Here is a 24,609-nt window from a genome sequence, read left to right as displayed (position 1 = left end):
AATGCAAAATTCTCAGGCACGAGATTTAGTTCCTTAATTACTCCTTTAACGGAGAACTTTACAGGCTGAACACAGGCCTGAGTATTAAACTAACACTTGTGCTACTGTTCTATAATAATATAGCATCATATCAAACAGGCTACGGAGTTTCTCTAAATCCATGATCCATTCTTATGAGAGTATGTTTTAGCACTTGGAATGTATGTTGATGTTTTCAGCCTTTTTGGTTTCAGTACCCTTATTATGGTCCAACAATTGGTCAGGATCCCCCCTGACCTCCTAGCAATCCTCAAAAGCATTGTTATGACTGTCACCTTGCTATAGTTTGTTCATTTATGAAGGAGATGTTCTCAAGGAGTTAGAAGAATTCATAGGCCAGAAGGATACCAGTATGGACAAGGTTGAGTTGTCTGCCTTTTTTTTTCAAAAAAAAAAAACACCAAGACAAATTTAACTTTAAAATCGCAAAGCCTTTATTAAGAAATAACTTACCGAAATTCTGCTTCAGCTCCTCTTCAGAAAAAGCGATTAATTTCTCCTCCCTGGCTATCTCCTATAAGGAAGGCAGGGAGGAGAAATAGAGCGCCGCACGATGGATCACCCATTCGCTTTCTGAAGAGGAGCGCAAGTGGAGTTTCGGTAAGTTATTTCTTAATAAAGCTTTTTTTTGTGATTTTGTAGTTTCATTTGTCTCTGTGTTTTTTTTCAATGTATACTAACACATTTTTTTTAAAAAAAAATTGACGTTACCGGTCCTTTAAGGAGAGATTTGGGGAAAATGATTATATACTCTACTGGAGGCCTATCCTGAAGGCCAGTTAGTGTGAGATATGGGGGTGAATTAGCTAAATGACTTCTATATTTGCAACCTTGTTTATAAAGGGGGAAACTCACACCATCAAATCAAAAACTCCGAAGACCACTTCCATAGAAGATTCCTAAAAAAGAAACAGAATATGGCCTGGGGCATGGAGAACCACTAGCCTTCCAAAACTTGCTGAACTACAACTTTCAGCTTTTTATTAAAAGATGAAGGCGATCAGGAGGTGCTGGGAGTTATAGTTCATGGAGGAATAAGCTGCCGACCCTGGTCTAGAGGTGGAAGAAACACAGGAACACGGCTAAAGCTGTGATTGTCAGAGCAGAGGATTCTTAATTTCTTTGTTAATTATCTGGAAAGTAAATGATCATTCTTTGGAGATAACCGATTATATAACATAATAAAATCAGATCAAGATGGAGTTGGGTTATCTGAGTTTGTTTATGGACCATCTCTTGAAGGCCTAGGACAAGCAACGTCTCTATAGTCACAGATATTAAATTAGATGAATGCAGATGAAACGCCTCCACTCTACGGAACATTTCGGCACCATTGTGAAACTGGGCCAAGAACTTGACAGATTATATTCAGCAGATATATACGAGGTTGCACAAATGGGAAATCGACTATGAAAGCCACTTACACATCATATGCAATAAACACGGGGCATTTAGAATCGGTATTTGTATCTCATTTAATAATGATCCTGGGGTGTATTTAGCTACAGAGGGCCTCAGTACTTTTATTTTAAATAAAAGCATCACAGTCATGATAGGGGTAACTATTGTCCCGCATGGTTCTGAGCCAGGCCCGGACTGGCAATCTGTGGATTCTGGCAAATGCCAGAGGGGCTGCTATAATGTGCCACAGAAAGTCAGTATTTAGTGGGCTGGTGGGGGCTGATTGGGCCTCTGTGTGGGCTGATTGGGCCTTTGTGTACCTGAAATGCCAGGGCCTTTTTTAATTCTCAGTCTGGACCTGTTCTGAGCAAGCTTTAGGTTGGGGGTTTACCACTTGAGAGTTTATCTCCTATGCCTGGTGCTCTCCAGTGCCATTGGTCACATCATTCAACGCTCCAACACCCATAGGAATGATGCACAGGGCTGGTTGGCATAATAAATCAATGTACAGCCTTTCCTGAGCCTGTAGCAAGAGTCAGAAACAATTACGACAGAGCATCTCCAATGACACTCATCCATCAGTACAGCCATTGTTGAATACCTACTGCAAATGAATTGGATGAATTTGCAGCCACGTGATTCTCTCTATGGTCACTCAATAAACACCACAGCTAAGGGTACACACACAAATACATATAGCTTTCCTAGGGATGCCCTCCAGCATCATAAATTAGGAACATTGCTGCCTCCCTTAAAGGGAAACTCTCATGGGAAAACATTTTTTTCCAAAATGCAGCAGTTAATAATGCTGATCCAGCAGAATTCTGCACTGAAGTCCCTTTTTCAAAAGAGCAAACAGATCTTTTTATATTTAATTTTGAAATCTGACATGGGGCTAGACATATTGTCAGTTTCCCGGTTGTCCCGAGTCATGTGACTTGTGCTCTGATAAACTTCAGTCACTCTTAACTGCAAGATGGAGTGATATCCCCCCTCCCCCCCTCCAGCAGTCTAACAACAGAACAATGGGAAGGTAACCAGATAGCAGGTCCCTAACACAATAACACAAAATAACAGCTGCCTGGTAGATCTAAGAACAGCACCCAATAGTAAAATCCATGTCCCACTGAGACACATTCAGTTACATTGAGTAGGAGAAACAACAGCCTGCCAGAAAGCAGTTCCATCCTAAAGTGCTGGCTCTTTCTGAAAGCTCATGACCAGGCAAAATGACCTAAGATGGCGCCTACACATCAATATTACAACTAAGAAAAATACACTTGCTGGTTCAGGAATGAAATTTTATATTGTAGAGTGAATTATAACAGTGTAGTTTAGAAATAAAACAACATCATAAAAATCATGACTGAATCCCATTAAGGGTACTGCCCATGGGCCCCTATATGGAGCTTCCACTGAGCAGATTTGATGGTGGTTCTCAATGAATGTGCTCAAACCTACTGATTCATTTCTATAGAGAGGCCAGACCATAGCAGCAGCCCATGTGGGGATTCTGGTCACTAAGTGCTTCACTCACACCTCTAAGGGTGGACGGCAGGAGGAAACTGGCCCAGACTGATATCTGTTATCACATGCCAATGAATCACTCGTCTCCATCAAGCAGTAGAAGCTCCAGTTATTCTTGGCATGTGCTGACCGTATCCCATTACCAGCAATGACGTGGGATAATACGACTGTCAACGCAGCAGACATAAATGCACAAAAGGTGAGCAAGACTTCCTCGATCTATTCTCCTTCTATTTAAGGTATATTATAGACTGAACAATGCAGAATTCCACCAACACCACCCTGGGCACTAATTAAAGTCCTGTACAACGCCCTCATTGACATTCATGGGAAAAGCTAATGGACTCGACAGTAAAACAACAGCTGCTAAAACAACAATCCCTAGCTTTACGGCTGAGGTTCCTATTTTTATGAAAGGGTGCTGGGTGAAAATCCCAGTTATATATCCATAAAACCACTGTGTTTCAAGCCGCCTCCAAAGGGAGGTCTTGTTTAAAACAAACATGGCGGCAGCTGGGAATAAGCACTTATCTAACCCTCTGACCCTTAGTTCTGTCCCAGTGGTGGGTGCACTTCTGGGCTTTTCCTATATCTAAATAGGTCGATTTCACTGGTGTGTTCTAAAGGCAGTAATAAAACTAATTGGTGGAACCCCAGCTGTGGCTGGAACACCCAGCGTCCTCCAGTAAGTTGATATCATCACACTCAATGACAAGTCATCCAACATCCACAGAACCTCATAATATTCCCCTGAACAAATACTCTAGTAAATTTAATTAGAATATCACACATAAAGTAGGATTGGACTGCTGTTTTGTGAAAGACACATAAAGGGGCCTCTGGGTCTGTTCATTGGATGGCTTCTACTACATCCTTGGAAGAGTCAGAACCAGCAGTGCAGAGAATAGAAATGGATAGACGGACAGATAATACTTTCAGTAGCAATGATTTAGAAATACAATGATGTTAGTGGCCCCCACAGCAAATTCATTTTAGGGCCCCAAACATATTCAGAGTTTGTCCTGTTTTAACAATATATTTTAATATTGCTCTTTATTTAGGCCTCGTGGGACCCCTATAACTCCTGGGCACCCCTGCAACCGCAAGGTCTGCTTCGCTGTAATTACACCCCTGTTACAAGCATTATAATATTGATCCAATATAGATATATAAAACTGCGTGTTTTTTGGAGCTTTTTTTGGCCACTGGAGGGCACTGTATCATAGAGCTTTTGCCTAAGCTTTTCTCGTCAGAGCAGTCCTTACCTGTTCCCTTCACGTACACACAAATAACATCTGTGCAATATAAAAAAAATGAAATAACTGTATGATACTTGATTTGTGTATAAAACATAGGAAATGGTGTACGAGTCATAATCTTCCTCTTTTAATGAGTATATGAGGTTACCAGGGCGTATGCATTATTAACTGATAACGAGTCTCGTGCCTCAGGCTCCATCTGGGGAGAATTAATATTTAAGGGATGAGCGCCTGTCAGTTGGAGGATTATGTGCAGCAGCACAGACTGATGCCTGAAATGTCACAAAAACAAGCAAAGGCTTGAAAATGCAAATATTGTAGTGGGGGATTCTATACCCTGTGATCCTAGCACTGCTTTATGAAGGATGGGGGTTCTATTAGCATTGCAACCCCTCCGATGGCTATTCTATGCCTGGAATGAATAAGGGCAAGCAGAATTATGATGATATATATTATGCACTTTATATTATATATACACACTTTTTATTCATAAGCTGAAAATAAAATTATATGTATGAACCCCCTGGTCAGTTCTGTATGTGTACCTCTCCTGGTCCCTGCCCTTTGCTCTAGTCTTTTTCTTCTACTCTCCCTGCCTCTCCTCCTCCTGTTATTAGGGATGCACCGAAACCACTATTTCGGATTTGGCCGAACCACCAAATCCTTTGTGAAAGATTCGGCCGAATACTGAACGGTATCCGAATCCTAACTTGCGTAAGCAAATTAGGGGTGGGAAGGGGGAAAACATTTTTTACTTCCTTGTTTTCTGACAAAAAGTCACACGATTTCCCTCCCGCCCCTAATTTGCATATGCAAATTAGGATTCGGATTCGGTTCGGCCAGGCAGAAGAATTTGGCAGAATACGAATCCTGCTGAAAAAGGCAGAATTCAGACTTTTTTTGGGTTCAAGCCCTCTTTCAGTTCCAAAATTTAACTACCCCCCCTTAGCTTATGGTTCCAAGAATATTTAGGACAGCAAATTAAGTTTTCACTTCAAACATTGTTCTAATGGACCTTCAAGCTGGAGATCTGGGAGTATCTAGGAGAGCAGATAGGCATTCTACCAAAGTATATCCCAAATTGGTCTTCAGTCTTGGGCCCCACATTTAGCTCTGGTTTGATAATATCTGGGGCAGCAAATCAGCGTTCTCTCCAAACATTGCTCTAATGGATCTTCAAGCTTGGGTTCCAGGAGTATCTAGAACAGTACAACTATATTGGTCTCATTATAGAAGGAGACACGTCCATTTACCCACATCTTTGGACAAGTTATGGATTTTTTATATTTCTATATGATTTAATATTGTTGCTTTCAGATGGAAAAAAAAGGCTTAGCTTTTAAATCTCACCAGCATGGTTACCGGAAGATATAATTCACCTTACCTACAGCAAAAGCAGAACGTTGCAGAGGAGATTGTACTTACGATAGGACATTGCCAATGTAGGCATAATATGAGCAGCAATATGGTGGCGTTCCATCACAGCAATATGACTTGCAGTCAGCTTCACAATAGGCTTGGCAAATGTCTAAAAAGCAAAAACACATCATTTAATGAGCAAGGTGTGGAACTATGAACTATACAGCCCTGATGACAGACACAGAATTGAACCGTACTGATGTGCGTTGTGAGCAGACGTCAGAGGAACCAGGTGCAACTGCAAACTGCCAACACAATACACAGACATTTGCTCCCTGGGTCGGGTTCAAGGATAAACAAAACATAAACATAACCTCTAGGGTTCATTTACAAAAATGCAGGAGAAGAACTGGATCCAAGAAAGGGAACAGAACACTTATCTCATAAACAAGCCTGCAGGTTGGACATGCTGAACTAATGGAATTATTCTGATGGTGGCCCCAGGCTTTCAGCATTGCAAGGGGCTTGCTTAGCTTCAGCTGTGAGCATAAAGGGTAAAAAGCCTTCTTCCAGGGCAATTACTATGACCTTGTGGCAGTTAAAGGTCACATAGTATTATAGAACAACCAATTATGGTTATAAGGGAAAAGGTCATGTTCCTGATGCTAGCAGGGGGTGGGAATGTGAAAAAGGCTGGCATAGTTTGATGGTACCTCTACTAAAGCTATGCATGGACCATCTCATTACATCAACATTCATCTGCTTGTACCCTGGGCTACTCTAGGCAATGCCCAATACCAGCTCCTTGGGGTGGGATAATAACACTACAGATGGAGAGTCATGGGAATGATAGGGCTCTATATGGATAGGGGAATGCCTATGAGCAGGGCAGGGTGCAAAGGGCAAAAAACATGGTGGCCTTCCCCTGGTTTTTGCACTTTGCACCCTGCACTTAATGAATGACCACCCCAATCTGTATTGTATGCCTGCACATTCTTTAGTTTATTACAGGGTCCATATTATTATAATATTGGGAAAATCAATTCAAGAAACATATTAAAAAGAAAAAGTAGTGCAGAGGACTCTGCCAATAAGACTCCACCATCTGGAGGTGTTGCTGCTGGTCTAAAAATAATTGCACCTCATTAGTCAGCGTCAGATGTAACCATTTATGGATGATTATAGCCAGACTGTGTGACGGACAAAGCAGCGACCCTTCCATTTCTTCTCATGATCTAACACTTTGGCTTGCTTTGCTTCAACTGAAATCTTCTAAAGAGAAGGCATGAAGAACAGTGCGGCCTCAGTTTGTGAATGGAGAATGAAGCTGGTAAACAGCAAGATAAACAGATAAATAAACCAGTGTTTTGTTCTAACCTTCCTGGTGCAATAAGAATCCATATCACTTTCTTTTTGATGCAGTGGTCCTTCACCGGCCAATAAAAGCTGCTGGCCCATCATCATATTGACCAGTGTATTGGACCCACCAACAGGCTTTTTCACCTGATTTGTAGAACACTATGAGACAGGATTCCGATATCTTACACTGAGATGTCAGCGTACCAGCCATTTGAGGTATTCATAATTTGCTTACTTAACATATATTTGTTGTAACTATTTTTAAACCCCAGCCACCCTCAGTCTTTAACGTTTAGGATAATATTTATGTTGCATGTGATTTTCCTTATAAAAAGTTGTGTGACCAAAGTCTCTGAATCTTCCGCTTTGTTATCCGACGGTCCTCGTTTCTCCTCGAGTAAAAAGCAGGAATCCAAGATTTTGATGTGGTTTTCCTTGTTGAGTAGAGTGAGGGAATGATAGATGGTCTACTCAAATCTAAAGATCAAGGAACCAATATTTTCCTGATTTTACCATCCTCATGTTAGAACATAGGTTAATCCAATCCATTTGGCCCTCAGGTCAACAGTTGGATCATAACAGAGGCCTATACAGACCCATCAATATCACATTGTGGTTCTTCAACTGAAATTACCTGCCTGAGAGATATCTGGACAGTGGTCAAGTGGGCAACTACGGTTGGTCCATGTATGGCCATCAGACATGCATTTCACCATCCTTCATGACTATACGGTCACTGAAAGTGTGTTACTGTTAGAGTTTATGTAAAATCCATTTTACTCTTTATAAAATCCTACTGTTTCAAGCAGGAGAGCCAGAAGAGCTCCAGACAAGGTTTTGTTCTTCATAAACCCCCACCTGAATATAAATCTTTTCTAACTATTCACTGTGTTCAATTACAAAGGTAATTATTGGCGCTAATCATCAAGTCGCCTTCAGCCACGGGGGATAAAAAAAGGTCACCACTGAATTGTACCAATGTAAAACATAAACCATTAATAAACTACAAGGTAAAACATATTCATTAGATCAGCAACTGCCCAATATCGCCGCCTATAAACCGGGTTAATGTCCCACAACGACAGCGGGTAGAGAAGGGTAATGCGCTCGTTCTGTAACCAAATAATATAGCCAGGCTGCAACTCAACTACGCCAGCAATTTGGAATTTTATTGCCATGGTATTAAAAAAGAAAAGGGCCTTTTAATTATAGCACATTTCTGTTCTATGAACCAAGAAGGTTAATTGAAAATGACTGTATATAAAAAAAAAAATACAGAAGAATTAAATATGTGATGCAGTTCTGTATTCTCTATTCCAGTTAAGCTGTAGTTACAAGGATGCAAGAAAAACTGCTGGTCCTTCAAAAAAGCTTTGGGTTCTTGGATTCATCAGCAAAATCTTATTTGGCAGTGTTTTTTTATCCTTTTCATCAGGGGACCCAAACCATATCAGAGTATCAGCTTCATGGCCTACAGATGGTTTAGATGTACATCATTCACCTTGTTTGCATTGTAGCAGAACATTTACTGTAATTTAGTGACCCTAACCAGCACAGAAAAGCTCTTAATTGGCTCCTGATTGGTAGTTCTCAGATTGACCACAACTTTTGTTGGCTGTTGAATTTTACCTATGACTGCTGACCAACTATTGTTCAAAGAAGAGATTGAGGGTTTAAGGTATATGTCACTGCCCAGGGCTTATTGGCTTTGTACTGGGGCCTCCCAACCAGAGGCTTGACCAAAATCTGGATGATAGTCATGATGTGGAAGAAAACTAGTCTATGCAGAGGAAAAGCACACAAGTAGGGGGAGATAGCCCCTGGCTGGTATACATCTGCTTATGTGACTGGTCGGGAATAGCATTTTCCTTTTGTGTAGGAAACCTAGGAATCAGAAAATCTGCCTGAAACCCAGTGCCATCCCTATCATGCCAATGGAAGGCAGTGCCACTGTATAGTATTAAATAGTACTTATGTAGATAGATATATAGATACACAACACTTTCATGGTGTGATGTGGAAGTCTCTGTCTATTTGCACATTTTTCACATCCTGTTAAGTGATAAAACAGGCAGCGGAGTGTGAGAAACGCAGGGAGGTGTGAAGGAAAGGTACATAATCCCATATGAGGGCAGGACTGGAATGTAAAGATCTCATCAGCGAGGACTCCCTCCGGGGTGCAATGCAGATCTGCACATTTGCTTTATAACAGAAAAAGCCGATGAAATCTACATTTTCTGCATTTTAACAGGCGCTCATTTGTTTTTTTTAGATGTTTACTGCACATTTTAATTTGCCCCGTGGGGATTCCCCTTTGACACCGCTGGTTTGCTAATATGGTTTCCATATGTCTTTTTTTAATGTGCTCTGTCCTGAGCTGGCCCCCAAGGGTCCACAGACAAAGGGCTCTCACAGGCAACTATTACCATGTTATTGATATTTAATCAAGCCTCACCCATGGCAACTGAAAGATCCATTTTCCCTCAGCCTCATCGACACCACAGTATTTCATCCCAATTCAGTCAGGGGCTCCATCTAGTTTAAAGGCCCCATTACATTCTGGGAGAGTGAGATGGATCTACTCTCAAAATGTGATCAGACTTCGAGGGTCAGAAGGAATTTCTGCAGTTCAGGTCAACTGGATCATCCATGGCTTCTCTATTCTACAGAGTCACATGGACATTGGAGGTACCTCTGAATTCCATCCAATTAGTGGGTGATGTTACATATAATTGGATTGGATGTAACGGCACCATGTCCAATGCTCACAACAATCATTAGATGGTTTTAATACTAGTACATCAGGGATGTCCAACAAACAAACCTCAAGCATATTGCCTGGGAGTTGTATGTCATCAACATGCCCATTAGACTGAGTCCCTTCATTGCCCAGGATCCCCTTAAGGATATTAGAAGTCACCTCAGACTTCCATGTTCATATAAACATACTACTGTTTACAGGTCACTGAGAATCAAAATAATCCCTGGCATTTCAGGTACACAGAAGGCCAAATAGCACCCACCAGCCCATTACATAGTGACTGTCTATGGAAACTTACAGCAGCCCCTCTTGCATTTGCCAGAACCCACAGATTGCCAGTCTCAGTCTGACTGTGCAGGCCAAATGCTTTGGGGTCTGGAACTCCTAAGTAGCTTCTAATATAAGTGATGTAACTACAGAGCTGAGGTCCCCTTTTTTTACCCGTGAGCAACATTCAAATATAAAAAGATTTGGGGAGCAACACAAGCATGAAGAAAGTTGCTGGGGGTGCCAAATAAGACTGTGTTTGGCTATTTAGTAGCCCTTATGTGGACTGGTACTATTAAGGAGGCTTTACTTGACAGTACACTCGTTTTTTATGCAATTAAAACTTGCCTCCAAGTCTGGAATAAAAAAATAAGCACCTGCTTTGTAGGCCACTGGGAGCAACATCCAAGGAGTTGGTGGGTAACATGTTGATCATAAGCCAATGGTTGGGGATCGCTGCTATAGAGGAAGCAAACCCTGCAGGCGTAGGTTTGGGGTGACCCATGCAACTCAAGATTTAGTGCAGTGGGGAAAAATTCTACCTCTAATATGCTCATTTTCTATATTATAAGGAATCATAGGTGTCGGAATGGGGTGTCCAGGCCCACTGAGGCTCTTCCAAACATCCACCACCCATCAGCCCCTGCCCCCCTCTACTTGTGCTAATCAAATTCCTTTTTGTGGGTGCAATCAGAGGGTGAGGCTGAAGGGTCCTGCCGGGGAAACTGAAGTGGGTCTGGGTTGGTGGTGCCCACCGGGTTTTTTCCCAGTGTCCCAGCAGCCCATTCCGATCCTGGAAATCATAAGAACCTGGAAGTGCAAGAGCACTAAGAGGTGCAATTGAGCTTCCCGTAGTGCTCATTTTTCTGTCAGGGGTCTGGCTACACTCTGCATAAAATGAGCGATAAGTATAGGGCCTATAATGTTTACAATAAAGTGAATACAACATGTGACAAGTGACATCACTGAAGAACAATTATAACTGATGACATCACTAAGCAGCATTCATACAAATCCATTTTACAGGCTATCCATTGTGTATTATAGATCCTAATGGGCTGACTAGACACGTGCAGATGGCTACTTGTGTTTTTTAGTGATAACTGGCGGCACAAAGAGAGAAGAACAATTCATGGGTGAAATGCACCAAGAACAACAAACGACTGGGAGTCGGAACATTTATAAATGACGCAAGCAAAGGCTCAAACTGATCTTTCACTTCCCCTGCTTTCCAGCTACTGACCTGCAAAATATGGAAAATTCTGGCATATGATACCAAGAGCCACCCACCTCAGCAGTCAGGGGCCACAGCTTTTATATCAATGAAGTAAAGCAGTCCATTGTCTCTACAGAGACATAAAGATAAAAAAAGGGCTCAATACTGTTCGAATGCTTCTCTTTAAAATATTGAAAGGTTCTTTAGCGGCTGGACGGTTGCTGTTAAACTACTTTGCCCATAATGCACAGCCAGTTCCATGAATACTGCAATCTGCATGGATTCCACACTCCCAAACATGCTCGTCACCATTGGGGCCCAATATGGGATACCCAGGATTTATAAAAAGCCTCATCTTTCTTAGATATTTGTGCCAGAGACACAAACGGGAGCTTATGAAGGTAAAGCTAAAACAACAAACACACTGTTCTCTTTAGAAAGACATATTTATTTTGGCACATGCTCATCCCAATGAAGTGCTAGCGAAGGCACAGCTACAGTTATGGTGTTGGTGTTTGTGCAGGGGACAGAACAAACGGTTAGTGTGTATCTTATGGGAGAACTAGCGTTACGTTGTAGTTATTTTAGTCTAAAACAACACTGGCAGCCAAGAGAATCCCACTTATAATTAGTGTGTATCTTTCATTTGCTGAGCCTTAAACAGACAGTTAAATGTAAGTACATGTAGTTTATCGTGTGTAAAGAATAGAAAGCTGCTTCTGTGTCTATTGGCAATAATGGGAGGGAGTTACCACCTTGCTTGCCCCAGCAAATAAAGTAAAACGTTCCCAGTGATGGTTAATGGTTATAAACAGAGCTTATGTTGCATCAGTAGAGAGCTTTTAGAAAAGTTGGAAGTCAAACATGAGGTCCTCCGTATACTGTAGCTCTCAACATCTCAGTTGTAGGGCCTTCTGGATGACCCAATGTTGGACTTCACTGACTTTTATGATCTACCTACATCCCTTTATCTATTGTGTATCCCATGAAAGTCCTGGACAATCAGATAAGTTTCTTATATATAAAATGGTGAGATAAGGGCAGATCATAGAAGGTGAAGTCCCACATCAGGTCATTCATTCAACTGTCCAGGACCGTCATGGGATTTACAGTACAAAAGGGGTAGCTCTTATATGTTGTCTAAGGAGAGATTGTAGACAAGTTGAATCCAACATGAAGTCCTCAAGATACTATAGTGCCTCAACTGTGAGGGTCTTCTGGATGACATAATATTAGACTTCACTAACTTCTATGACCTTGTCCTTTTACAAATAAGAACTACCCCTTTTCTACTGTGAATCCCATTATAATCCTGGACAACTGGATAGATTGTAGGTTTCTTATATATAAGGGGGATATGGGCAGTTCAAAAAAGACGGTGAAGTCCAACATCAGGTCATTCCTCCAATTGTCCAGGACTATCATGGGATTTACAGTAGAAAATGGTTAGTTCTTCTATCTTGTCTATGGAGAATTTCTAGATAAGTTGAAGTACAACATGGAGTCCTAATATATCACAGTGTCTCAACTGTGGGGGTCTTCCAGATGAACTACTCCTTTTCTACTGTGAATCCCATGATAATCCTGGGCAACTGGATAGATTGTAGGTTACTTATATATAAGAGGGAGATAAGGGCAGATCAAAGAAGATGGTAAAGTCCAACATCAGGACATTCCTCCAAATGTCCAGGACTATCATGGGATTTACAGTAGAAAGTGGTTAGTTCTTCTATCTTGTCTATTGAGAGATTCTAGACAAGTTGAAGTACAACATAAAGTCCTCAAGATACCGCAGCGTCTCAACTGTCGGGGTCTTCTGGGTGAACTACTTCTTTTCTAGTATAAATCCCATGATAGTCCTGCACTGTTGGGTGGATTGTAGGTAAGATTTTCAGTACAATATGTCTTTATTTTTACTCATTTTGGAACATAACAAAGAGAGTGCCTGACCTGCCTGTCATTGCTGTCAGCTGTGCTGATTGGTCACTCGGGTGATAGACTTTTTTTTTGCACAATAAAAGTAAATCACTGATTAGTTGCTGTGGGTTAGTAAAGTCAAATTCTCATTCTATAAAACCTGTGTAAGAGCCATAATTGTCAGCTGTGTGTCTAGCTGCAAGTCTTTTCCTATTCACAAGAGCCTGTTTGGCTTTGACAGTAAATTCCTATTCCAGGTAAATTATAGATTTTCGGTTGAACTGCCCACCAATTTATTATTTTTTTTCCTTTAATTTAGAAGTAATTATATTTTGTCGCTCACCAGCAGCTGGGAAGCCGGTTATTTAAGAGGCTTGGCTTTGATTGTTATTGAATCCGCTATGACAACCTTTGATGTAGTATCACAGCCAGGCTAAGCCAATGGCTCTAAATTACTCGCTGCCCTGGCTAAGGCTACAATTAATGCACAGGGCCAATAGAAAGGTTCCTTGCAAAAAAGGTTTCAGGGGGTTATAAAACTGTATTTATCACTTCATTTCTCGGCTCATATTAAATCACCATTGCACACGTTCCTTTGTTACAGACAGTTACCCCATAAGATATCTTGCTGTCAGGACAAGGTGTATTTAATTAAGAAACCGGATGTTTTATTTGGGCTATAACCAGGGGCGTAAATATGGCTGAGCCATTACAATGTATAAATAAATATTAGCCCACCGTGTTCTGCCTGGGGGCAATTCAAATAGCAACACTTAATGTCCCTGCTAATTATTTATGTTTAATAGTATATTGTATTAGAGCTTTAATTTACAAATAAATCCTAACATTAAAAAATGATTAGTACAGGTATGGGATCCATTATCTGGAAACCCGTTATCCAGACAGCTCCGAATTACAGAAAGGGCATCTCCCATGAACTCCAATTTATCCAAAATAATCAGAATTTTTTAAAATGATTTCCTTTTTCTCTGTAATAATAAGACAGTAGCTTGTACTTGATCCCAACTAAGTTATAATCAATCCTTATTGGAGGCAAAACCAGCCTTTCGGGTTTATTTAATGTTTACATGATCTTCTAGTAGACTTAAGGCAAGAAGATCTAAAGTACAGAAAGATCTGTTATCCGGAAAACCCCATGTCCCGAGCATTCTGGATACCAGGTCCCGTACCTGTACATTGTCATGTAGAAATTTTGGAGCCACCAACGATTGCTATGGAGCTGAACCCCTATTTCCTTTTATTATATTCTAGAACATGAAAGGTGTTAGGCTTCCTGGAAATTAGAATGTGATCTAGGTGTATCTGGGTGTTTTCATGTGCAGGTATGGGACCTGTTATCCAGAATGCTCTGAACCTGCGGTATTCCAGATAAGGAGTCTTTCTGTAATTTAGATCCCGATAAATTAAGTCTATTAAAAAAAACATGAATTAAAACCAATAGGATTGTTTTGCCTCCGGGTGGATCTCCTTTAAGTTAACTTTAAATATGTAATAGAATGGCCAATGCTAAGCAACTTTTCAATTGATCTTTATGATTTATTTTTTATAGTTTTTTTTTAAATTATTACCCTTTTTCTTCTTACTCTTTTCAGCTTCCAAAAGGGGGGTGGGGGTCACTGATCCCATCTAAAACCAAATGCTCTGCAAGGCTAAACATTTATTGTTATTGCTAATTTTCATTACTCATTTTTCTATTCTGTTCCTCTCCTATTCATATTCCAGTCTTTTATTCAAATCAGTGCATGGTTGCTAGGGTAATTTGGACCACAGCAACCAGACTGCTGAAACTGCAAACTGGGGAGCTGCTGAATAAAAAGCTAAATAACTCAAAAACCACAAATAATAAAAAATGAAAACCAATTGCAAATTGTCTTGGAATATCACTCTCTACAATCATACTAACAGTTAAATTGAAGGTGAACAACCCCTTTAAGTACATTAAATGCTATTAGTTTGAAGTGCAAATCAGTTGGTTGATCTGGAAAACCCAACTGCTGGGATTCTGGGAATGGTTCCATTGACATGCAAGAGATGCTATTAATATAAGTGAACCATACTTGCAGTTAATTTAAAGGAGAACTTAAGTGCAGAAAAAAAAACTATTTCAGTTTGAAGTGCAAATCATTTGGTTCATCCCTAAACCCAACTTGGCACATGAATTGTAGGTGTGTCAGAACTGCTGGGATTTTGGGAATGGTTCTATTCAAATGCAAGAGATGCAGTTAAAGGAACAATAACACCAAAAACTAAAAAGTGGATCGGTTATTAAAATATAATGTACTGTTGCTCTGCACTGGTAAAACTTCAAAAAATTACTATAGTTTATAAAAATAAGCTGCTGTGTAGCCATGGGGGCAGCCATTCAAGCACAGGATACACAGTAGATAACAGATAAGTACTACTATAGTTTATATAAACAAGCTGCTGTGTAGCCATGGGGGCAGCCATTCAAGCACAGGATACACAGTAGATAACAGATAAGTACTACTATAGTTTATATAAACAAGCTGCTGTATAGCCATGGGGGCAGCCATTCAAGCACAGGATACACAGTAGATAACAGATAAATACTACTATAGTCTATATAAACAAGCTGCTGTGTAGCCATGGGGGCAGCCATTCAAGCACAGGATACACAGTAGATAACAGATAAATACTACTATAGTTTATATAAACAAGCTGCTGTGTAGCCATGGGGGCAGCCATTAAAGCTGGAAAAGGGCACAGGATCAGTGTCGGACTGGCCCACCGGGATACCAGGAAAACTCCCGGTGGGCCCAGGTGTCAGTGGACCCTCATGCTGCTAAATATTTGGCCTATTTCATGGTCATTCCCTATTTCTATTAGAACAAAGAGGCTAAATAGATGGAATAATAGATTAATATGTAAAGAAAAGAGACTAGAAGAAGAAGGAAGAATAATAGTACTGAGCATGGGCCCCTGGTCTAATGTTTTTGGGTGGGCCCCTGGTGTCCCAGTCTGACACTGCACAGGATACATAACAGATAACTTAAATAAAACCATTGTATTGGATAGAGCTTATCTGTTATGTGCTATGTACAGGACTGTATTAAGGTCTGATGCTGCTCTAGGCATGGGACCTAAATACGCCCCCTACTTCATGCGTGTGACATCACTTCCGCAAACCAGTCCGGCCCCCCTACCCCTCATCCCCCAGCTCTTTCACCGGATTTTTTTTTAATTTTAAAAAAATTATTTATAGGCCCCCCAAAACCAGCCACCCTAGGCACAGACCCTCGGGTGCCTTAATATAAATACGGCCCTGGCTATGTAACCTGTGCCTTTTCTCCTTTTTTTTCTATCTCGAATGGCTGCACAGCAGATCATTTATATAAACTACAGTAGCCTTTCTGAAGCAAACACACCAGTTTTACCAGTGCATGCTAACTGTATATTATAAATCAATTACTTTAAAACGCTTCAATTTTTTGGTCTAACTGTTCCTTTAATATTGGTGAGCCTTTGAACCCAGAGGTTGTGCAGATGCTCCTCCACAGGAGGGCTCAGACAAGTAGATTACAGTGATTGTTTGGGTTAATTTAAAGATAACTGGTTTATCCCATCCCCTAGTATATCTGAGAGTATTATGCCATGTGTATGTGTTATAATAAGTGTGTTCTTGCACTTATTTCCCCCCATTGCTTTATGCAGTAGAAGAGACAGTAGGTTGCTCTCAGCTAATACGACAGTCACATAATCAAACGGTTTTCCTGACATCCCCTCATCCAGCTGCCATAAAACTCTGTACTCCAAATATCTAATGTTGCCATTCAGATAATGGTTAACTGAGCTAAGGCAGCGCTATTGGGGGAAGGCATTTTACTATACACATCCCAACTCCTGTTGTACATCAACTTAATGGCACAACAGGGAGCCGCTATCTATTTGCCTAAGGCCATGTATGAATGATAAGTCATCCCCCCGGGGCAGCCTGTGGCAAAGCAAATAAATATAAAAGGAAACTTTGCAAATGAACATTATTGGGGTTATCCACCTTTGAGTTAACTTCTAGTCTGATGTAGAGAGTGTTATTCTGCAATTGGTTTTCATTTTTTTTATTATTTGTGTTTTTTGAATTATTTAGCTTTTTATTCAGCAGCTCTCCAGTTTGCAAAGTCAGCAATCTGGTTGCTAGGGTCCAAATTACCCTAGCAACCATGCATTGATTTGAATAAGAGACTGGAATATGAATAGGAGAGGCCTGAGTAGAAATATGAGTAATAAAAAGTAGTAATAACAATAAAGGTGTAGCCTTAGGGTAAGGGCACACCTGGAGATTCGGGGAGATTTAGTCTCCCGACTAATCGCCTATTCTTTGGGGCAACTTATCTTCCTGAACTGCTTCCCCGTGTCTTCCACCGCCTTCAATGAAAAAACGCCTGCGGCATGGCACTCCCGGTGCTTCGTTTTCCCGTTTTCGCCTGAAATTTCCTGAAGCGTCGCGAGTGCATTGCCGCAGTCGTTTTTTTTATTGAAGCAGGTGGAAGACACGGGGATGCAGTTCAGGTAGATTAGTCGCCCCAAAGAAGAGGCGATTAGTTGCCGGGCGACTATATCTCCCTGAATCTCCAGGTGTGCCCTTACCCTAACAGAACATTTGTGTTTTAGATGGGGTCAGTGACCCCCATTTGAAAGTTGGAAAGAGTCAGAAGAAGGTGGCATAAAAATTATAAAAATTAAGTAAAGACAACCATTGAAAAGTTGCCTAGAATTGGCCATTCAAAAACATACTAAAAGTTAACTTAAAGGCAAACTACCCCTTTAATTATATATATATATATATATATATATATATATATATATATATATATATATATATATATATATATATATATATATATATATTTTATAATAGTGAATATGAAACTCATATTTGTTTTATGCTGGTTCTGACTAATCACAAGTTAACCAGTAGCATCTGAAAGCCTTGTGGGTCATACCATGTGCAGAGGGACCGGCACTTTGAACTAATCCCCCAACTGGGAGCTGACAAGCAGCACATGGCTCTCTGTCTTCAGTCGGAACCCAACACATTTTGCTTTTCATCTGCTCAGCTTTCATGCACAGTGATATTTACCATGTAGCTCTGTATAATTATATTTCTTACACACCCCAGACATCCTCAGCTCAATGTGGCAGCCTCTATATGAGTGTATTTGCATACTCACAGCTGTCCCTGCACATTTATATAGCCCCATGCTAAGGGCACTAGCCTCTGAAACTTTGATCATGTGTCCACTCTAATACTTAATTACCCTTAATACCTTGGTGTTTCTAACAAGTATTTGACCCCTTCTATACAGCACAGGTATGTGATCTGTTATCCAAAAACCTGTTATCCAGAAAACGCTGAATTACGGAATGGCTGTCTCCCATAGACTCCATTATAATGAAATAATTAAATTTTTTAAAAACGATTTCCTTTTTTCTCTGTAATAATAAAACAGTAGCTTGTACTTGATCCCAACTAAGATATAGTTAATCCTTACTGGAGGCAAAACCAGTCTATTGGGTTTATTTAATGTTTACATGATTTTCTAGTAGACTTAAGGTATGACGATCCAAATTACAGAAAGATCCGTTATCCGGAAACCCCCAGGTCCAGAGCATTCTGGATAACAGGTCCCATACCTGTCCTCATAATGGGACCTGTTATCCAGAATTCTCGGGACCTGTGGCTTTCCGGATAATGGATCTTTCTGTAATTTGGATCTTCGTACCTTAAAGGTTCAAGCACACGGGCAGATTCGGGAAGATTTAGTCGACTAATCGCGACTTCTGCGTGAATCTCCCCCAACTGCATTCCCCCTGCCTGCCGCCTGCTATAATGACAAAACGCCAGCGCCAATGCACTCGCGGCACTTCGATTTCCGAAGTCGCCTCACGAGGAAACTTCGGGCGACTTCGGAAAGTCGCAAGTGCATTGCATTGTCATTATAGCAGGCGGGGGGAAGGCAGTTCGGGGAGATTGTCACCCCGCAGAAGACGCGATTAGTCGCTAGATGACTAAATCTCCCCGAATCTGCCCATGTGCTGAAACCCTTAGTCTACTAGAAAATCATATCAACATTAAATAAACCCAATAGGCTGGGTTTGCTTCCAATAAGGATTAATTATAACTTGGGATCAAGTACAAGCTACTGTTTTATTATTACAGAGAAAAAGGAAATCATTTTTAGAGATTTGGATTCTTTCGATAAAAAGGAGCTTATGGAAGACAGCCATTCCATAATTTGGAGCTTTCTGTATAATGGATCCCACACCTGTATAACCAAACAAAACCAGTTCTACCACTTGCATAGATATAGTTTATCTGCTGCACCTGTCAGCACACACACGCATATATATATATATATATATATATATATATATATATATATATATATATATATATATATAATTTAGGTACAGTAGACAATTCTGGGAGTTGTAGTTAAGCAGCAGCTGGGGGCAGACGTTTGCATACCCCTATACCCCGTATACATATCCCTGTACTGTTTATCGCAGGGGCTGTCAATGTGCAACTCCACAGCTGCTGATAATCTAGCATGTGATTGCTAGCAGAGCACACTGGGAGTTGTAGTTTAACAATAGCCCTGGGGTTGCATGCTGGGAGTTCCATGGCAGTAGAAGTGGGAGCACTGACCTGTAATCCCAGACAGCAGCAGCACTAGGAGGATCTCTGGATGCCTGAGACTCCTTGGTATGTCCATCCAAACTTTAAAGGGAGTGTGAGCTGCTCTGGTTTGTGTGGCACCAGCCCTGCACTCTGCACCTTCCTGACAGTTGGATCCAATGGGCTCTTAACTTCATCAGGTTCTGGCTCGGCCGAGTCTCAATCACAACTGTCGGGCTTCCTAGACATCTAGTCCCAGGGCTTCTTCTCCCTCCAAGTCCCCTCTTTGTTTGTGTCAATCCCCAGCTCTTTCCTCCTGTTTCCCAACAGCTTTTCCTGGTGCTCCCATTCTCAGGTTTCAGCCGCTTGGTGGGTGGCACTGGGAAGATTTTTTTTTTCCTTTAAAGGCACAGCTCACAGTTTTCTTAGGACTCCCTGCAGACCCTTTCAGTCCCACGTTAAACAGGAGCCGACGTGCTGCATCCCTGCCATTGATATTCACATGGAGGAGGTCCCTGCCCTAAATATTTCTTATCAGTGATGGGCAAATAAATTCAACAGGCATGGATTCCCAACAAACTTCCTCGTTTTGCCTCCCACTAATGTTTTTGCGAAACTGTGTCGAAAATTTGACACAGTTTCACAAAAAAAAAAAAAAATCCACTGCAACGAAAAAAAAATTGTTGCGTGTCGAAATTGTTGCGCACATAAAAATCATTCGGACGCCCGTTGACTAATGCGTTTAGACTAAATATTTGCGCGTATAAAAATTGTCGCTCGCGTCAAAAATTGTCGAGCGTTAAAATAATTTAAAAGTTACACAAAATAATCAAATATTTTGTAATGGGTTTAAAAGCTATTATTTTATTATGCATTATTTTGCATAATAGTTAATGATCATTTATGGTACAGGTATGGGACCTGTTATCCGGAATGCCCAGGAACTAGGGTTTCCCGGTCTTTCCGTACTTTCTGGATCTCCTTACCAAAAAAAAATTTAAACATTAAATTAAAACCTATTGACTTCAATGCGTTTCGTGAATTTTCGGCATTTTGCCATTTTTTGCCGCCGCTTCATCAATTATTTGGCGAAGCGAAACGGGACAGATTCGCCCATCACTATTCCTTATTTCTCAATTGCCATAATCCTATGGAACAAATAAAATATATAAAATATATAAAGTACGAATCGTGCAAATTTCCATAGGTCCATCGCCTTCATATGGCACTATGATAGGAGGCAGGGCAAGATTTGGGCGCTGGCCAGCAGACAATATTGTATCCCAACATTTTGGAAATATAAAAAGGGACAAAACATTTGCCGAAATGGGTGAAAAATTTGACCACGCCCATTTTGTGTGTGTGTGTGTGGCCACACCCCCTAATTACCATGGTCATTTTACAAAATTTGGCAGGTTATGAAAGTTTGAACTCATTTCTGTGGTTTTTATGTGTTATTACAGTTTTGCTAATGAAGGTGAAATTGCCCTTTAACCTGCAAGTCACAGTTTCCCTAAGAGATCTGCTTATCTTAAACTGTTACAATTGTTTCTTTGCTTATCTTAAACTGGAACAAAAGTGCAGCTGCCATATATTCGGGGCTCTCTGTCAAAAACCAATTAAGTTTTAGGAACTTTGTATCTTTTTCTGGCTGTTCAGTGCAGGAGATCAAAAAGAAAGTCGGGACATTTCAGTAACAAACCCGGGACTACAGGCTGAGCTGTCAAAATTGGGACTGCCTCTCGAAAGTGAGACTGTTGGGAGGTATTTTGTATGGTGGAAACATAAATAAGTGCAGGAATAGTCTTTTTCCATACACGGGTACATCTGCTTCACTGGCAAGGTTGGCAAAGAAACGCTTGGAAGTTACTACTTTTTCCATGTTTTCCCATTTGCCTGAATCCAGGATATTTACACAGAAGGACAGAACAGATGGGCCAGTCTGAAGAACTCCAGCAGCTATTGATTCACCTGTGCTCCTGAATACAAGCTTTGCTGGGGGGGGGGCGGCGTCAGAAAGGAAACCTTCATTTTGTTCATGAAACAAGTGGTTGGCAAATTGTATTGCTTTGTGTATGTTATAGAACTGCTAATTCTAAGCAACTTTTCAATTGATCTTCATTATTTATTATGTACAGTTTTTGAATTATTTGCCTTCTGACTCTTTCCAGCTTTCAAATGGAGGGTCACTGACCCCATCTAAAAAAAGAAATGCTCTGCAATTTTACAAATGTATTGTTATTGCAACTTTTTATTACTAAAGTTTCTATTCAGGCCCTCTCCTGTTTATATTCCGGTCCCTCATTTAAATCAACGCATGGTTGCTAGGGGGATTTGGTTCAAGCAACCGGATTGTTAAAACTGCAAACTGGAGAGCTGCTGAATAAAAAGCTAAATAACCCAAAAACCACAAATAATAAACATTGAAAACCCATTGCAAATTTTCTTGCAATCTCACTCTCTACATCATACTAAGGGCTCTTACACACTGGCGGTTTTTTCCTGCGCTCCCCTGCGGCTGAACAGAAGAAAGCGCAACACAGGGGAGCGCAGGAAAAAAAACGCATGAACGCATGCGTCTGTGTGAGTACAGCCCTCTTTAAAATAACTGCGTGTGTCTACTCCAGCGCTCCCCTGGCTGCGGCTGAACAGAAGAAAGGGTAACACAGAGGAGCGCAGGAAAAACCGCCCGTAAGTAAAGTAAAACTTTAGCCCTAAAAGTTAACTCAAAGGTGAACAGCCCCTTTAATATTTTCTGCACTGCTGTAGTCGTAGGTCAGAAAGGGGGGTTACATTTTAAACTCCCCCCGTCCCACAGGGCAATGAGAATGCCCCAAACTTTAGTCCTTGAGGGACTTTAGTACCAACCCACAGCCAAGAGCCCAGTGAATAAAGTCTTTTTTTTTTTTTTTGCAGAATCTCAGAATAGGAACTCAATTGCCTTTACTGGAGAAAAAACACAGAAAATAAAATTAAAAGGATAATTTCAAGTGAAATGAGGCAGGAGTAGAGGAAAGGCAGGGGAATTTAGATCTGATACAGAAAGTGTCAAATTCATTGCCGGAAGATTCTTTTGATTAGGAGACTAGAAATGACATGATGACTTCTATAGAGGTTGTAGTCCCTGCCCCTGAGGCTCCCCTCCTGACTGTGCTGCCCTCCCATTGGTGCACTGACTGCTGCCTGGGACACTACCAGCCTCATATGTTCTAGTTCAGCACTGAAGCGATTTCCTGGACTGCAGGCTCCCCCTCGGCTAGAGATGGAACAGACTGATACAGCAGCCCCACATTGCAAATTAACTGGGGAAATCTTGTTTTTTGAGAAGGATTATTTCAGCCAGGCAAGTGAGGCTGCTTAGCTTAGTGGCTTGCTGATTATAGCCCTTTATTAGAGGAAAGACCAAAGGGCTCATTTACAAAGCTGGGCAAAATGAAAAATCCATTATCTGGGCCCAATCTGTGCACATACTTTTACACTTGATTCAAAATATTCCCCGTTTGGGGGGTACGTTGTATTGGATGGTATGTGGGTGGCGCATGGCCATGGTCAGTGGCGTAACTAGATATTACTGGGCCCCACAGCAAATTATTTTTCAGGCCCCCAAAATGTTTAGAGGTTGACTTGTTTCTCCAATATTTATTGAAATTGTATATGAATTAGGGCCTCATGGGGCCCCTATACCTACTGGGCCCCCCTGCAGCCGCAGGGTCTGCTTCCTCTATAGTTACGCCCCTGGCCATGGTGCATGGCTACAAACCTGCACGTCCCTTACTTGCCTGCTATTTCCTATGCTCAAGAGCAGGAGTCCCCAACCTTTTTTTTAGCTGTGAGCCACATGTAAAGAAAACTGTAAAAAGAGTTACTGAGAGTAACATCCGAGAGTGAGTAGCATGTTGCCTAAGGGCTCTTACTGACGAGCGGTTGAAGCTGCGCTCCCCTGTGTTCTGTTTTTCTGCATTCAGCCGCAGGGGAGCGCAGGAATAGACGCATTTCACTTTTTTCAATGGGGCTGTACTCACACAGGCGCGTGTAGGTGCCGAACGCAGGAATATGCAGCAAGTTGCGTCTCAACCTGCGTTCAGCGCCTACACGCACCTGTGTGAGTACAGCTCCATTGAAAAAGGCTAAATGCGTCTATTCCTGAGCTCCCCTGCGGCGGAACGCAGGGGAGCGCAGCTTCAACCGCTCGTCAGTAAGAGCCCTAAGAGCCACTGGTTGGGGATCACTGCTCAAGAGCAACAGCAACAAATTGTTGGCAACAATTATATATTTTTTCTTATAAAGATAAAGCATGAATAATTGTTTAACAAGTTTGGGAGATAAGAAAATATAAAGGGCAAGTTATAATAATGCTTTTTCTTTGTTTGGTGAAATTTCTCTGGAAAACAAAAAAATTTCACGACTCTTTTAAAAATGAAGTAATTCTGGGAGAAAGCAAAAAGGTTAATGGCACACGTAGAGTTTCTTTATCAACATGTGTCAGTCAATGTAGAAGCAACCCCCTGAGCCTCCAGATATTGACACGAGTGGATAAGTGCTTATTACTGCCTAGAACAGGATTTTATCAGTTTGAAATCAACAGTTTTGGTCAAAAATCTTCCTGGCAGAAAACGGACATGGTTTCTATTTATGACAGTGGTGGAATCCAGTAGGATTGAATGGAATCCAGTAGGGAAAAGGGAAGGGCAAAATGCCTTGGGGAAGATCTATCAACAGTCAAATTAGATTTTTTTTTTACTACAATTATTCATTTTAAATTTTACTACAAATCTATTTATTTAAGAGCAAAAAAACTTGAATATACCTGTATAAATGTGGCATCTAAAAGCTGGCGAGCTCATGC

The 24,609-nt window shown here is 41.0% G+C and overlaps 1 protein-coding gene across 1 annotated transcript in view; it reads right to left on the bottom strand.

Annotated features, from left to right (window-relative positions):
• The window catches only part of cyyr1.L (cysteine and tyrosine-rich 1 L homeolog), a gene marked incomplete at its 5' end in the record, with an annotated part of 50,232 nt that extends 30,124 nt beyond the window's left edge, over positions 1-20,108 (bottom strand). Inside the window, 2 exon segments of the mRNA NM_001095498.1 lie at positions 5,652-5,754; positions 19,794-20,108. Coding sequence (NP_001088967.1) covers positions 5,652-5,754; positions 19,794-19,860 — 170 coding nt within the window.
• Between the last annotated feature and the right edge of the window lie 4,501 nt (positions 20,109-24,609).

The sequence above is a fragment of the Xenopus laevis genome, chromosome 2L (assembly GCF_017654675.1).
Source record: "Xenopus laevis strain J_2021 chromosome 2L, Xenopus_laevis_v10.1, whole genome shotgun sequence".
NCBI classification, from domain to species: Eukaryota; Metazoa; Chordata; class Amphibia; order Anura; family Pipidae; genus Xenopus; species Xenopus laevis.
The sequence above is the reverse complement of the archived record's forward strand: the minus strand, read 5'-3'. Positions and strand labels throughout refer to the sequence as shown.